This window comes from Budorcas taxicolor, chromosome 21, assembly GCF_023091745.1.
Source record: "Budorcas taxicolor isolate Tak-1 chromosome 21, Takin1.1, whole genome shotgun sequence".
Classification (NCBI taxonomy): domain Eukaryota; kingdom Metazoa; phylum Chordata; class Mammalia; order Artiodactyla; family Bovidae; genus Budorcas; species Budorcas taxicolor.
This window is the reverse complement of record NC_068930.1, coordinates 33558437-33574567: the sequence shown is the minus strand read 5'-3', so window position 1 is coordinate 33574567 and position 16131 is coordinate 33558437. Positions and strand designations below refer to the sequence as shown.

The 16131-nt window shown below is 43.9% G+C and overlaps 1 protein-coding gene across 1 annotated transcript in view; it reads left to right on the top strand.

The window, feature by feature from the left end:
- The window catches only part of LOC128066803 (neuronal acetylcholine receptor subunit alpha-7-like), a 154049-nt gene that overhangs the window by 51742 nt on the left and 86176 nt on the right, over positions 1–16131 (top strand). Inside the window, 1 exon segment of the mRNA XM_052659918.1 lies at positions 15241–15285. Within this exon segment, the coding sequence (XP_052515878.1) occupies positions 15241–15285 (45 nt within the window).

Sequence of the window (16131 nt, the reverse complement as noted above, 5' to 3'; positions counted from 1 at the left end):
CAAGCATCCAGTATCATGCATCGAACCTGGACTGGTGATTCATTTCATGTATGATATTATACATGTTTCAGTCCCATTTTCCCAAATTATCTCACCCTCGCCCTCTCCCACAGAGTCCAAAAGACTGATCTATACATCTGTGTCTCTTTTGCTGTCTTGCATACAGGGTTATCATTACCATCTTTCTAAATTCCGTATATATGCGTTAGTATACTGTATTGGTGTTTTTCTTTCTGGCTTACTTCACTCTGTATAATAGGCTCCAGTTTCATCCACCTCATTAGAACTGATTCAAATGTATTCTTTTTAATGGCTGAGTAATACCGCTTTGTGTATATGTACCACAGCTTTCTTATCCATTCATCTGCTGATGGACATCTAGGTTGCTTCCATGTCTTGGCTATTATAAACAGTGCTGCGATGAACATTGGGGTACACGTGTCTCTTTCAATTCTGGTTTCCTCGGTGTGTATGCCCAGCAGTGGGATTGCTGGGTCATAAGGCAGTTCTATTTCCAGTATTTTAAGGAATCTCCACACTGTTTTCCATAGTGGCTGTACTAGTTCACATTCCCACCAACAGTGTAAGAGGGTTCACTTTTCTCCACACCCTCTCCAGCATTTATTGCTTGTAGACTTTTGGATAGCAGCCATTCTGACTGGAGTGAAATGGTACTTCATTGTGTTGTGGTCAACAAAATAGTCCAAAATGCAGTACTTGGATGCATTCTCAAAAATGACAGAATGATCTCTGTTTGTCTCCAAGGCAAACCATTCAGTATCACAGTTATCCAAGTCTATGCCCCAACCAATAATGCTGAAGAAGCTGAAGTTGAACGGTTTTATGAAGACCTACAAGACCTTTTAGAACTAACACCCAAAAAAAGATGTCCTTTTCATTCTAGGGGACTGGAATGCAAAAGTAGGAAGTCAAGAAACACCTGGAGTAACAGGCAAATTTGGCCTTGGGATGCGGAATGAAGCAGGGCAAAGACTAATAGAGTTTTGCCGAGAAAATGCACTGGTCATAGCAAACACCCTCTTCCAACAACACAGGAGAAGACTCCACACATGGACATCACCAGATGGTCAACACTGAAATCAGATTGATTATATTCTCTGCAGCAAAAGATGGAGAAGCTCTATATAGTCAACAAAAACAAAACCAGCAGCTGACTGTGGCTCAGATCATGAACTCCTTATTGGCAAATTCAGACTTAAATTGAAGAAAGTAGGGAAAACTGCTAGACCATACAGGTATGACCTAAATCAAATCCGTTATGATTATACAGTGGAAGTGAGAAATAGATTTAAGGGCCTAGATCTGATAGATAGAATGCCTGATGAACTACGGAATGAAGTTCGTGACATTGTGCAGGAGACAGGGATCAAGACCATCCCCATGGAAAAGAATGCAAACAACCAAATGGCTATCTGGGGAGGCCTTATAAATAGCTGTGCAGAGAAGAGAGGTGAAAAGCAAAGGAGAAAAGAAAAGATATAAGCATCGAAATGCAGAGTTCCAAAGAATAGCAAGAAGAGATAAGAAAGCCTTCTTCAGCAATCAGTGCAAAGAAATAGAGGAAAAGAACAGAATGGGAAAGACTAGAGATCTTGTCAAGAAAATTAGAGATACCAAGGGAACACTTCATGCAAAGATGGGCTCGATAAAGGACAGAAATGGTATGGACCTAACAGAAGCAGAAGATATTAAGAAGAGGTGGCAAGAATACATGGAAGAAGTGTACAAAAAAGATCTTCATGACCCAGATAGTCATGATGATGTGATCACTAATCTGGAACCAGACGTCTTGGAATGTGAAGTCAAGTGGGCCTTAGAAAGCATCACTACGAACAAAGCTAGTGGAGGTGATGGAATTCCAGTTGAGCTGTTTCAAATCCTGAAAGATGATGCTGTGAAAGTGCTGTGCTCAATATGCCAGCAAATTTGGAGAACTCAGCAGTGGCCACAGGACTGGAAAGGGTCAGTTTTCATTCCAATTACAAAGAAAGGCAATGCCAAAAATGTTCAAACTACCGCACAATTGCACTCAACTCACATGCTAGTAAAGTAATGCTCAAAATTCTCCAAGGCAGGCTTCAGCAATACGTGAACCGTGAACTCCCTGATGTTCAAGCTGGTTTAGAAAGGCAGAGAAACCAGAGATCAAATTGCCAACATCCGCTGGATCATGGAAAAAGCAAGAGAGTTCCAGCAAAACATCTATTTCTGCTTTATTGACTATGCCAAAGCCTTTGACTGTGTGGATCACAATCAACTGTGGAAAATTCTGAAAGAGATGGGAATACCAGACCACCTAACCTGCCTCTTGAGAAACCTGCATACGGTCAGGAAGCAACAGTTAGAACTGGACATGGAACAACAGACTGGTTCCAAATAGGAAACAGAGTACGTCAAGGCTGTATATTGTCACCCTGTTTATATAACTCATATGCAGAGTACATCATGAGAAACGCTAGACTGGGAGAAACACAAGCTGGAATCAAGATTGCCGGGAGAAATATCAATAACCTCAGATATGCAGATGACACCACCCTTATGGCAGAAAGTGAAGAGGAGCTAAAAAGCCTCGTGATGAAAGTGAAAGAGGAGAGCGAAAAAGTTGGCCTAAATCTCAACATTCAGAAAACGAAGATCATGGCATCCGGTCCCATCACTCCATGGGAAATAGATGGGGAAACAGTGGAAACAGTGTCAGACTTTATTTTGGGGGGCTCAAGAATCACTGCAGATTTTGACTGCAGCCACGAAATTAAAAGACGCTTACTCCTTGGAAGAAAAGTTATGACCAACCTAGATAGCATATTCAAAACCAGAGACATGACTTTGCCGACTAAGGTCCATCTAGTCAAAGCTATGGTTTTTCCTGTGGTCAGGTATGGATGTGAGAGTTGGACTGTGAAGAAGGCTGAGCGCCGAAGAATTGATGCGTTTGAACTGTGGTGTTGGAGAAGACTCTGGAGAGTCCCTTGGACTGCAAGGAGATCCAACCAGTCCCTTCTGAAGGAGATCAACCCTGGGATTTCTTTGGAAGGAATGATGCTAAAGCTGAAACTCCAGTACTTTGGCCACCTCATGCGAAGAGTTGACTCATTGGAAAAGACTCTGATGCTGGGAGGGATTGGGGGCAGGAAGAGAAGGGGATGACAGAGGATGAGATGGCTGGATGGCATCACGGACTCGATGGACGTGAGTCTGAGTGAACTCCGGGAGATGGTGATGGACAGGGAGGCCTGGCGTGCTGCAATTCATGGGGTCGCAAAGAGTCGGACATGACTGAGCGACTGAACTGAACTGTGGTTTTGATTTGCATTTTTCTGATAATGAGTGATGTTGAGTATCTTTTCATGTGTTTGTTAGCCATCTGTATGTCTTCTTTGGAGAAATGTCTGTTTAGTTCTTTGGCCCATTTTTTGATTGGGTCGTTTATTTTTTCTGGAATTGAGCTTCAGGGGTTGCTTGTATAGTTTTGAGGTTAGTTGTTTGTCAGTTGCTTCATTTGCTATTATTTTCTCCCATTCTGAAGGCTGTCAAAATTTCTTAAACTGAGAGTGCAACAATTTTGGTAATTTCTCAGTCATTATCTTTAAATTTTCTCTTTCTAAAGCTTTTTTAGGTGTGTATTAGATATTTTCATTTTATCTTTCATGTCTTCTAAGCATTCATGTCATCCTTTATTTTAGGCCATCTGTTCAGGTCTGTCTTCATTTTACTAATTATTATTTCAGGTTTTTTTAGTCTGTAACTTATCCTTTGAGTGTTTATTTCAGTGACTACATTTTTCACTTTGCAAAACTTATGCTTTTGTTTTGTCTTGTTTTATCCCTGAGTATCTTATTCTTCTCTTGCGCTTTTGATATCTTTATATATTTAATCACTTTTAAACATATGTATTCAGTATTTTTCCTCTGATATTTCTCTGGTCTGAATTTGGGGGATTTATTCCTGCTGACTTGATTTTCTGTCTCTTGGTCATGGGAGATTTTTCACTTATATATTTTATATTTTGCATCAGTTCAGTTCAGTTCAGTCGCTCAGTCTTGTCCGACTCTTGGCGACCGCATGAATCGCAGCACGCCAGGCCTCCCTGTCCATCACCATCTCCCAGAGTTCACACAGACTCACGTCCATCGAGTCCGTGATGCCATCCAGCCATCTCATCCTCGGCCGTCCCTTTCTCCTCCTGCCCCCAATCCCTCCCAGCATGAGAGTCTTTTCCAATGAGTCAACTCTTCGCATGAGGTGGCCAAAGTACTGGAGTTTCAGCTTTAGCATCATTCCTTCCAAAGAAATCCCAGGGTTAATCTCCTTCAGAAGGGACTGGTTGGATCTCCTTGCAGTCCAAGGGACTCTCCAGAGTCTTCTCCAACACCACAGTTCAAACGCATCAATTCTTCGGCGCTCAGCCTTCTTCACAGTCCAACTCTCACATCCATACCTGACCACAGGAAAAACCATAGCCTTGACTAGTCGGACCTTAGTCGGCAAAGTCATGTCTCTGGTTTTGAATATGCTATCTAGGTTGGTCATAACTTTTCTTCCAAGGAGTAAGCGTCTTTTAATTTCGTGGCTGCAGTCACCATCTGCAGTGATTCTTGAGCCCCCAAAAATAAAGTCTGACACTGTTTCCACTGTTTGCCTATCTATTTCCCATGGAGTGATGGGACCGGATGCCATGATCTTCATTTTCTGTATGTTGAGCTTTAGGCCAACTTTTTCACTCTCCTCTTTCACTTTCATCACGAGGCTTTTTAGCTCCTCTTCACTTTCTGCCATAAGGGTGGTGTCATCTGCATATCTGAGGTTATTGATAGTTCTCCCAGCAATCTTGATTCCAGCCTGTGTTTCTTCCAGTCCAGCATTTCTCATGATGTACTCTGCATATAAGTTAAATAATCAGGGTGACAATATACAGCCTTGACGTACTCTGTTTCCTATTTGGGACCAGTCTGTTGTTCCATGTCCAGTTCTAACTGTTGCTTCCTGACCTGCATACAGGTTTCTCAAGAGGCAGGTTAGGTGGTCTGGTATTCCCATCTCTTTCAGAATTTTCCACAGTTGATTGTGATCCACACAGTCAAAGGCTTTGGCATAGTCAATAAAGCAGAAATAGATGTTTTGCTGGAACTCTCTTGCCTTTTCCATGATCCAGCGGATGTTGGCAAGGACATAATCATGGTTTTGATTTCTAAACAATTTTTTTTTTTTGCTTAGTTGTTTATTCTCTCTGCTTTTGTCTGGTACCTCAAGTTTTACTGCTGTGGAATAGATTTTATGCTACTTTCTTAGTTTGCAGAGTCCCCAGGCATTGTTGATTGTTTATATTTGAATTCTCCATCTGAAAGAAGACCTACACTTTCTGAAGAATTATTTAAAAATGAAAGTGAAAGTTGCTCAGTGATGCCCAACTCTTTGGAACTCCGTAGACTAGTCCTTGGAATTCTCAAGGTCAGAATACTGGAGTGGGTAGCCGTTGACTTCTTCAGGGGATCTTCCCAACCCAGGGATCTAATCCAGGTCTCCCACATTGCAGTCGGATTCTTTACCAGTTGAGCCACCAGGGAAGCCCAAGAATACTGGAGTGGGTAGCCTTTTACTTCTCCAGGGGATCTTCCCAACCCAGGAATCAAACCAGGGTCTCCTGCATTGCAGATGGATTCTTTACCAGCTGAGCTACCAGGGAAGCCCTAAGTGCTGTGTTTTTTCCTCCACTGTCAGCCCAGGCTGAGACAGACTTGCCTGTGTTCCCTTATGGCAGTGGGCTCTTTAAGACCCTTGTGTCTCATGGCTGGATGGATGAGTATGGGGTTAGCTCCCCACACCTATGGAGTGGGAGTTTAGAATTCAGTCCCACAGAGGCTTTGTTCAAGCTCTCTGAACATAACTGGCCGCCACTCTCCCTACACCAGCTTATGCACTAACGGTATCATTTTCGGTTCCCTCTTGGATTTTTTGTTTTTGAAGATTTCTCTCCTTTTTTGTTTCCGTTTACATTTAAGAAAATATTTCTGTAATTTCCTCCCACATCTCTAGGTGTTTGGTAGCAGGACAGTGTTCAGGTCATGGATTTGGCTGTTTTGCTAGAACCAGAATTTTGTCTCCTGTGTATGGTCCCGGTACACTTTCTGCTTCCCACATGCATGTTCTCCATTTCAGCTCAAGTTGTGTCTTCCTTTTGGCACCTCTGTGTCCTCTTTCCTAATTAATCTCTGTCTTTTTCCTCTGCACACACTGTGGTTATCTCATGCCTTGCTTTCATGCCATTAACTCAGTTTTCAGCTGAGTCTGTTTTGTTCCTTCCTGGTTCTAATTTATTAGCCATGTAACTGTGTTGTTTTGGCTCTAAGCTTATTTGTTTAGCTCTTCAGTCTCCCGTTTATTTCATTCAGATCTGTTATAGTCTCATCTTTGAAGTCATGTTTAATTTGATCCAAGGTTTTATTGAGTTACATAGTAGAAAGAACTCAAAGGAAGCATACTTGTCTTAATTAGGCCTTTTTCCAGATTATACATTGTATTTTTTGTGTTCATCTGTTTGCCTTTTCTTTGTTGCATTTCCTATTTTAAATTATTTGTGTATTCATTGATTCATTCACTTCCAAACTATATTTGTGAATCTGTCATTCCAAATTGTTTTTTTATCTTGCCCATGCCTTACGAGGGTATGTTTACTCATAATTTTTTATTTTCTGTAGTATAATGGTATAAATTCTGTATTATTCTTTCCTTTTATGTGATTTTTACTTTTTCTTAATTTATTAAGCCAATTAATCTACATTGCTTGTGGAAATATATATGTCAAATAATAACAACAACAACAAGAAAACATTACTGCTTTCACTTCTGGCTCCTGCCTTCTTTTATATACATCATCTCTTTTCCTTCCCTTCCTGAAAGTTCCACACAAGGGTTCTAGTGACCAGAGTCTGCTTCTTTCCCCTTCTCTCCCCTGGATTCATAATCCCCCAGCCCCTCCACCCCTTCTTCACTTTCCAGCTCTGCTGACTCAAGATGGAGCTTCTTTTCTGGTTCTGCCCTCCTTCTCCATATCTTAGGCTTCATTCGTCTAGATTTGAGTCCTTTGGGGGAGACTGGGAGGTTGTTCCTCTAATAGTAGCAGAAAGAATGTCTTTCAGTCCTAGTTAAAAGTGTGCCCCTGAATCCCTCATCCCTCCCTGGGGAGGCTAGGTCAGGCCTTTCACTCTGTACCCCAAGATACAGACCTTGGACAACCTGCAAATGAGCACTGAGATGGGGCCAGGTCCCTGGGTCCAAGAACCAGGATGTATTAAGAACACCAAGCCTGCACCAGTGACTTTCAAACTTCTGAGCTTCAGGACCCCTCTACTTTCATAAAAGTTATTGCAAATTCTCTCCTTTCCCATTTCTTTTTTTTTTTACATGTGTTACATTTATCCATATTTATTGCCATGTTTGAAATAAAACCTAAGAAAACATTTTCAAGTCCATGAATCGACTTAAAATTATCATAAACCTGTTCCTTGTAATCATAACTAATATTTTAAGAAAAATAACTATATTCTTAAGCAAAACACATTTAGTGAGAAGGGTGGCGTTTCATATTTTTTGCAAATCTCCTGAAGGCCCAGCTTTACAGAAGACTGGATTTCTGGTCTGCTTCTGCGGTCAGTCTGCTGTATCGTAGGTCACGTGGCTCTGCAGAGCTCTACCAACTGCTCATGAGGAAATGAGGGTGAAACAGGCTAATAACTTCTGATGGTTGTGAAAAATTGTGGCTTCACTAATCCTCTGAGAGCATCTCAGAAACTCAGAAGTTCCCAGTGTATACTTTGAGAGCTTCTGTGATGTATAGAAATCAAAGGGAACCATCTACTGTGACCATCATGAAAGTGTTTCTTGTTAGGAAGAACGCTGGGAGCAGAGTTGCCTGGTGGCAGAAACACAGGTGTTGAGCTAAACAGGGAAGGGACTGGGTCTCAGCTTCTGCATGAGCTGTGAAACCTAGGGCCATGGGCTTGTTTGGTTTCACAATTGATATCTTTATATATCCCTCCCTCTTGATTATAAGGGTGATACAGGCTCACTGCAAAACACTCAAACAGAACAGTGATGTATTTAGTTAAATTTGGGAACTCTTCCTCTAGTTCCCATTATTAGATGAGAATAATAATAGCACTGACTTTGTCTATTTCCTAAGACTGTAATGAGTTTGAAAAAAAAAAAAGTGTGTGTGTATGACATTCAGAAGACTGCGGACTCGAGTTTAGCTATGTTCTTTTCAGATGACATTTACTGGTATCCTCTGTGATGAAAATGATGGGCTTGTTCATCTTTTGCCCTTTCTTTCTGTTGGATAGAATTTTCTGATTGTGTGCCTTTTTCTTACTGATACGTAGGCATTTATTTCTTATTCTGGATATGAATCTTTTCTCACCCTAATATCTTGCTGACTCAGGGAAAATCACAGCCTCTCAATTTATTTTTCTGTTAAAAACAGGACAGAAACATGGCTGGTGTAAAGATTAAATTAGATAAGAGAAGTGACCCTTTTTATAAACTACAGAGGACTACAAAAGTAAGGCTTTATGTTATCCAGCAACTTTCTCTGCAAACAAGAATTGAGACTCAGATCTATTATTACCTGTTTTTTCCCTCAGCATCTACACAGAAGCAAAGAGAAAGTGTTAGAAGCTTCTCAAAATAAAGTTGAATAATGTCACCCTGTAACTTCCCGAAGAATAATTGCTGTAGGAGTGCAGGATGGCACATGAGACATCATCAGAGTGGTCGTGCTCTAAAGCCGCCATGTGATTATTCCAAGAGATTGATTTTTAAAAGCATAAAGTGTACTTTAAAAATCCCTTTATTGAGGTATGATTGACATACCAAAAGCTGTACATACTTAACGCATACAGTTTGATGTGTTTGCAGATAAGCATACACCCGTGAAACTCTCACCACGATCTATGACATAAACATAGCCATCGCCTCCCAAAGTTTCTTCCTACCATCTTTTTAAACTTCTTGTTAGAATTATTATTTCTATGATAAGAATACCTAACATACTGTCTACCCTCTTAGCAAATGTTTAAGACTACCTTACAGCATTATTAGTTATAGACTCTGTGCCTCACTGGGGGGTCTCTGTGGCTTGTTCATCTTACAGACTGAAACTTTGCACCCTTGGACAGAGACCTATTCCCTTTCCCCCAAGTCCGGTCTCTGGCAGCCACCATTCTGCTCCATGCTTCTATGGGTTAGATTAGATTTCTTATATAAGCGGAATCATACAATCTGTCTTTCTGTGTCTGGTTTCTTTCATTTAACATCATGTCCTCCAGGTTCATCACACTGTTGAAAAGAGCAGGGTTTCCTTCTTTTTTGAGACTAAATACTATTTTGAAGTGCTCAGACTGAAAAGCAAAGGAGAGATTGGTTTTGGGAGTGCTTTGTGTACTGATCTTTGTGGTTCCATGGCAGCCAGGGGTCCTGTGTCCTCCTGTGAGATCCCAGGGTCAGGAAGGAGCATGGGTCTTGTGGGGGAGCTGTGTGTGTGTGTGTGTGTGTGTGTGTGTAAGAAAGAGAGTGAGAGCCACACATGGGGATGTACTGGAGTTGAGTCACATGTCACAGCCTATGTGACAATGCCCTCATCCCTCCCACACTGGGAGGTTGTGGGGGCAGTTGCTGTCTCCCCATTTCCCAGGAGTGAACACTGAAATCGTGGACTGCTGCTGCTGCTAAGTCGCTTCAGTCGTGTCCAACTCTATGCGATCCCATAGACGGCAGCCCACTAGGCTCCTCTGTCCCTGGAATTGTCCAGGCAAGAATACTGGAGTGGGTTGCCATTTCCTTCTCCAATGCATGAAAATGAAAAGTGAAAGTGAAGTCGCTTAGTCGTGCCCGACTCTTAGCGACCCCATGGACTGCAGCCTACCAGTCTCCTCCATCCATGGGATTTTCCAGGCAAGAGTACTGGAGTGGGTTGCCATTGCCTTCTCCGGAAATCATGGACAGTGAATGCTTAATGAGAGGAGCTGATTGGAGCCCAGGAAGTTTCTCAACAGCCGGTGTGGGCTCTGCCCTCTGTGCAAGCCAGCCTGGTTGGGTCATGATGGACAGATGGTTGCTGAGGGTCTGGAGTCCCTGGAACCCGTGCCCAGATCCTGTGCTGCTTGCTCCCAGAAGGTCGTTGTTGATCTTCAGTCACTCAGTCATGTCCGATTCTTTGCAACCCCGTGGACTGCAGCACGCCAGGATTCTCTGTCCTTCACCATCTCCCGGAATTTGCTCAAACTCATGTCCATTGAGTTGCTGATGCCGTCCAACCATCTCATCCTCTGTTTGATCTCCTTGCATTCCAAGAGACTCTCAAGAATCTTATACAACACCACAGTTCAAAGGCATCAGTTCTTTGGCACACAGCCTTTTTTATGGTCCAACTCCCATATATGAAAAAACCATAGCCTTAACTAGATAGACCTTTGTTGGCAAAGTAACACCTCTGCCTTTTAATATGCTGTCTATGTTGGTCAGACTTTATTTTGCGGACTCGAAAATCACTGCAGATGAGGGCTGCAGCCATGAAATTAAAAGATGCTTGCTCCTTGGAAGAAAAGTTGTAACCAACCTAGACAGTATATTAAAAAGCAGAGACATTACTTTGCCTACAAAGGTCCATCTAGTCAAAGCTATGGTTTTTCCAGTAGTCATGTATGGATGTGAGAGTTGGACTATAAAGAAAGCTGAGTGCCAAAGAATTGATGCTTTTGAGCTGTGGTGTTGGAGAAGACTCTTGAGAGTCCCTTGGACTGCAAGGAGAGCCAATCAGTCCATTCTAAATGAAATCAATCCTGATTATTTATTGGAAGGACTGATGCTGAAGCTGAAACTCCAATACTTTGCCCACCTGATGCAAAGAACTGACTCATTTGAAAAGACCCTGATGCTGGGAAAGACTGAAGGGAGGAGAAGGGGATGACAGATAATGAGATGGCTGGATGGCATCACTGACTCAATGTACATGACTTTGAGTAAACTCCAGGAGTTGGTGACGGACAGGGAAACCTGGTGTGCTGCGGTCCATGGGGTCTCAAAGAGTCAGACACAGCTGAGCGACTGAACTGAATTGAGGTGGTCATAGCTTTTCTTCCAAGGAGCAAGCGTCTTTTAATTTCATGGCTACAGTCACCATCTGCAGTGATTCTGGAGCCCAAGAAAAAAAAGTCTGTCATTGTTTCCCCGTCTGTTTGCCATGAAGTGATGGGGCCAGATGCTATGATCTTTGTTTTTTGAATGTTGAGTTTTAAGCCTGTTTTTTCACTCTCATCTTTCACCTTCATCAAGAGGCTCTTTAGTTCCTCTTTGCTTTCTGCCGTAAGGGTGGTGTCATCTGCATATCTGAGTTTATTGATATTTTTCCTGGCAATCTTGATTCCAGCTTGAGCTTCATCCAGGCCAGCATTTTGCATGATGTACTCTGCATAGAAGTTAAATAGGGGGGGTGACAATATACAGCCCCAGGGGGTTGTACCTACCTGTTTGTCAAATCCCCTGGGCCTGGTTCTGGGGTCAGGGTTTGGAAACTCCCTTCTCACCCCTCCCCCCACCAAGAGTCCCAGTGTTGGACCCCTGTGATTGCAGCCTGTGTGGGGCATGACCACTGAGTTCAGCTTCATTTGCTGATGCCTGATTTCAGACAAATGTGAGGGCAGCACGGGAGGCTGGCAGCTTCTGTGTCAGTGGAGGAGGACGAGGTAAGAGAGGAGAAGCTTCGCTCCTGACTCCATAGGGTGTCAGGGCTGTGGGTGATGAGGACAAGGCTGCGAAGGTGTGATGGGCACTGGGTGGGAAAGGACCTTGCTGTGCAGACCTTGCAGGTCCTGGTTACCTGGCTGTGCCTTTGGAGGCCAGCCCAGGGTAGACTGGGAGGGTGGCCATCTTCTGTACTCACAACTGGAAACTGGTGGCCAGGTCTCTCTTTTTTTATGTAACATAGATTTATTTTACATGAAATGATGTTCAGATAACTCGTTATCCTTGTGGGAAGAAACAGAAAGTAGAGCTAAGTCCCTTCTGATGCAGCTGGACCACTGGCAGGAAGGTTCCTCTTCAGGCTGAATTGCACTCTGCCTCCCTGGTGCCTGAGGCCACAGCTCTGCCCAGGCTACAGCTTCCTTTTTGGAGCCCCTGGGCTTTCGAAAGAGGAAGGAGGAGGGTGTGCAGCAGGAAAGGCCCCTGGGAGTTGAGGGGGAGCAAGGTCTTGGAAGGAGGAAGGTGCATACGGTGGGTGTGAGGGGCCGTGGCTTTGGTGTTGCAGAGTCATAGGGAGTAAAGGTCACGTCTCATTCTCGGGACCCCATCTTCATCCCTCTGGTGATGTTTATCTCCCTGTCATCCTTTCTGAAGGTGCCTGCTTCCTGTCCTCCATGACTTGTCACTCTTGGTAATTACAGGTGTGTCATTGTCAAATTATATTATCCTGCCCTCCACCCAGATTTTATGTTCTGTGAGCTCAGGGACCATGTCTGTTCAGTTCACCGTGGTGCGTGTCAGGCTGGCATAATGCCCGAAACAGGAAGTGCTTCACAATGATTTTGTCGCATGGATGAATAAATGAACACTTGGCTGGACTGTGGCTTATTGAAGGGGCTGTGTGCTGCCCTAAGGACCTGAGACTGGATTCTTCTGGCAGTGCAGCTGGAGGAGGGCAGAGAGCTGTTCTGGAACTGAGCAGAGGTCAGACTGTGAGGGCCCTTTCTTCCGTCAGCTTGGCTGCTGTAACCAGCGTACCACTCAGTGGCTTAGTGACACACATTTATGTCTCACAATTCTGGAGGCTGAGGAATCCAAGATCAAGACACCTACAGCTCTGATGTCTGGTGAGAGCCTACTTCCTGGTTCATAGATGGCTGTCTCCTTGCCGGGTCTTCACATGGCAGAAGTGGTGAGGGAGCTCTTTGAGGTCCCTTTAATAAGGACAACAGTCTTGGTTCTGAGAGTGAACACACCCCCATGACCTAAACACATTCCTAAGACCCCACCTCCTAATACCATCCCAGTGGGAGGTAGGTTTCAACATAGGAGATTTGGGGGTGATGCAAGCATTCAGTCTTTCGAGGGGAAAGGACATGCTTCACATGGGGGTGGGAAGGAGATGCCACTGTGCCTTGTCACTGTGCAGAATGAGAGAGCTGAGTCTCAGCCAGTGGGTGGCCTGGGGTGGGAGGAGGTGGGGCCCACCTTGGGAACACAGACAGGAGCCTCTCTTCTGGTCCTGCAGGCTTTTCCTGGGTCTCCATGGAGGCCCCCAACCTGCATTGCTGCTCCCTCCATTGGAGGCTGGCTGCTGCTCTGCGTTGATTACAGTTTGAAACGCTTGCTCAGTCCCATGCCACCGCACACCACAGAAATCCCGTTTCCCTCTAATGAGGTTTCAGCTGGCGTGTTGGAAAGAAGAAAGGCTTTTAATTAGATTGGTCGTAATTGAGCTCCCAAACCACAGAAGCCTTTCTCTCAGAAGATAAAGACATGGATGCAATTAAGAGAAAGAAGCTACCTGAATGGAACACTGGCTAATTTTAAGTCTATTAAAAACAACAATTCCTTAATAAGTTGAGGCAAGGGACATATGTCCTGAAAGAGTTTATCAGCTCTTTCAGTAGCACTGGGATCAGACTGGAACTGGAGCCCTCGTGCAGTGCAGATGCATGGCGTCATCAGGGGCTGTTCACTCTGCACAGAGGGAGGTTAGCTCCACAGATTTTTCTACCCAAACCCCTGGCAGGTATTATTTTGCAAAAGGGGGATATATTTTTCTTGTGACCAGACTGGCAACTTCTTCTGGACACAGCCCCTGGCCTGAGGTCCCTGGGACTTGGTCCCCTGTCTTTCTCCAGGCAGCCTGATCCCTTCTACAAGATTTACCTTCCTACCCCGACTGTCATCTCTCAGAGGTGCCCAGGGCGAGCTGCTGGGGCAGGGACATTGATGTGTCCAAGAATCTCTGCCAGCTCCTTATATGTTCAACACATTTGTATTTTAATGAGAAGCAGCATTCATTTCTCACTTGCATCCCTGCCCTGTGACCACGCCCCAGCAGATGGTGTTCTTTCTGCCACTGGGTCTGTTTATGTGAATGCTACCAGGGAACCAGGCCAGGTAGTTCCTGTTGAAGGAGCTCATGGTCTCAGCCTCAGGGCATCTCAGCGTTAATAAGCACTTTCTTCTGGAGGGGGTGAAATTGCTAGTTTGTGGAGTCTTTTTCAGTGGGAATTGAACACGAAATACTGAACAACAGCATTCTTAGTAGAACAGCTGCAGGAAACTCACTCATTTTTCTCCGTGCCCGCCCTGGCTCTTGCTAGCCACTTTTGGGCCTTGCCAGCCATGATTTTAAAAAAAAGGCTGATTGCATCCCAGTTGGGAAGGCCTGAAGTTGGCTAGCATCTTCTTTGGGTGCCCAATGCGAGGGTGAAGCCACTGTTGATACGCTGCCTCACACTCCCTGGACAGAATGCAGACTCGGCACCCTTCTGGAGCCCACATCCAGGTTGGAAATGTGGAAAGAGGGCTCTTGACCCACATCCAGGTGTGAATGTTTCCTTCATAAAGTCAGCTCACCTTTCTGACCCTTAGTTTGCTCACCTGGATAGGATTTACCTTGCTTGTGTGTGTTAAGGGTCTGGTGTGCTGCCTGGTTGATGAAGGATGGAAGAAAAGGTAGGCAGACCTCGGAAGAAATGGGGCCCACACAGCATTGTTAGCGCAGGGGCAGCAGCTGTCGCAGGAGGGCTCCCTTTCCCAGGGGAGGGAAGCCTAAAATATTTCAGTTTGCTTAAAACTCTATCCATTCTTGTAATAAACTTGACTTTAAACGACTGAAATTTGCACCCAGTCTCATTTTTTTTAAGTATACAAGTGATTTTAAAAAGTGTAAGTAAAAATAAGTTAAACCGTTAGCAGATATCATCTCTGGATGGTGGGGTTGCAGGGTTTTCATTTCCTTCTCTCTACTTTTCTCTCTTGTGTAAGAGCTCTGTAATTAATGTGTAAATAGAAAAGCTTCACTCCAGGGAAATGCTGGAGTATATTTGGAAGTGCTTGGTGAATTCTAATTTCTACACGCACTAGCCGTCCCAACCATCAGACTGGTGCATGAATAATGGTATCATTTCCTCTTAGGTAAACTGTGTAAACAAACCATATCTTTGACTCTTTTTATTTTTTCCCTTAAAGGATGAGAAGAACCAAGTGTTAACCACCAACATTTGGCTACAAATGGTAAGTTGCAACAGTGGCGGTCCTCGCCCATGGGGCTTCCTGCTCTTACATCCGAGATGCCTGAGCTGGAATTGCAGGCAAGGTCCCTCAGAGTATCCAGGACTGTCCTGCCGGCCTCCACGTTTGCCAACAGCGAAGGAGACCGCCCTGCCTTTGCATGTCCTGCGCTACACCCTGCAAGGCTCAGTGCACGCTCCTGCCTCATAACAGGGTGACTTGGGGAAGTTTCAAAAGCAGAAACATGCACATAAGTCGTAAGTTGCAGGTCTGCATGTGAATGTCCACCGCTTGTACCATAACTGATCCCCAGAGCTCCAGAGTGCCTGCCCAGCTCCCCCTGCCTCTAGCCGTGCATGTCTTAATATGGCAGAGCAATGCCCAAGCCAGAAGCCTTCACACTTCCTGCTCTAGTGATCTCTGCAAGAATTTCGAGATGCTGTATTTTTTCATTCATGGATTTTTTTTACCTTGCTATCTAAAGTTCTAACCTAGATTAATTAACTACAAAATATGTCACTTCCATCCAATTGTAAATATAAACATTTTAAAAGAAAACTGTCAGGCTCTATTTTAAATGAATCTATTTAAATTCCATATAATTTGACAGGCCTATCATTAAGCCAAAAACATATACAAACATGCCCTTCTTTACCTGGTGGGTATATTACATAGTCCCTTTTTCTCTCTACTCTTACCTTTCTTTTCCACACAGAATTTTATCCTTGAAAGTCTTTTTATTAATGATTCTGACTTGGTTCTCTCCAGTGTAAATATTTACATAAAAATTATTCCTTCAGAAAAATGTTAAGAATTTTTCTTCTTGATTGATTTGGGATTATAGTGATT